The sequence below is a fragment of the Nestor notabilis genome, unplaced genomic scaffold (genome assembly GCF_000696875.1).
Source record: "Nestor notabilis isolate BGI_N333 unplaced genomic scaffold, ASM69687v1 scaffold18030, whole genome shotgun sequence".
In the NCBI taxonomy this organism is placed as follows: domain Eukaryota; kingdom Metazoa; phylum Chordata; class Aves; order Psittaciformes; family Psittacidae; genus Nestor; species Nestor notabilis.
In genome coordinates this window covers 28791-29122 of record NW_009912646.1, presented here as the reverse complement: position 1 = coordinate 29122, position 332 = coordinate 28791, and the positions used below count along the sequence as shown (strand labels likewise).

Genomic DNA, 332 nt, shown 5'->3' with positions numbered 1-332 from the left:
GGAGGGGGCTGCAGTGTGAGGTTGAGCCGCAGTGGGGCCTGGGTGCGCGTTTGTACCGTATCTGTGCGGAAGCCTCAGCGCTGGCCTGGGTTCCGGACCCCTCTATGCTGGTGGGGGAGGCAGGGCGTTTAGGAACAACGCTCTTTGTTTGGTGTCTGTACCTTCCCCGATATCCCCTAGGTACTGGGCCAACTTGAAGCTGTGGTTCAAGCAGAAGATCAGTAAGGAGGAGTTTGACCTAGAAGCACGCAGGCTTCTCACGCAAGACAATGGTAAAAAGCTGTCTCGTGTTTATGTTCCTGTGGCTCTTATGCTGGTTTGCCAGGCTTGGG

General features: G+C 56.3%; 1 protein-coding gene across 1 annotated transcript in view; it reads left to right on the top strand.

Annotated features, from left to right (window-relative positions):
- Positions 1-180: 180 nt before the first annotated feature.
- The window catches only part of TADA1 (transcriptional adaptor 1), a gene marked incomplete at its 5' end in the record, with an annotated part of 13288 nt that continues 13136 nt past the window's right edge, over positions 181-332 (top strand). The window contains one exon of the mRNA XM_010020535.1: positions 181-272. Within this exon, the coding sequence (XP_010018837.1) occupies positions 181-272 (92 nt within the window). The remainder of the gene's footprint in view (positions 273-332) is intronic.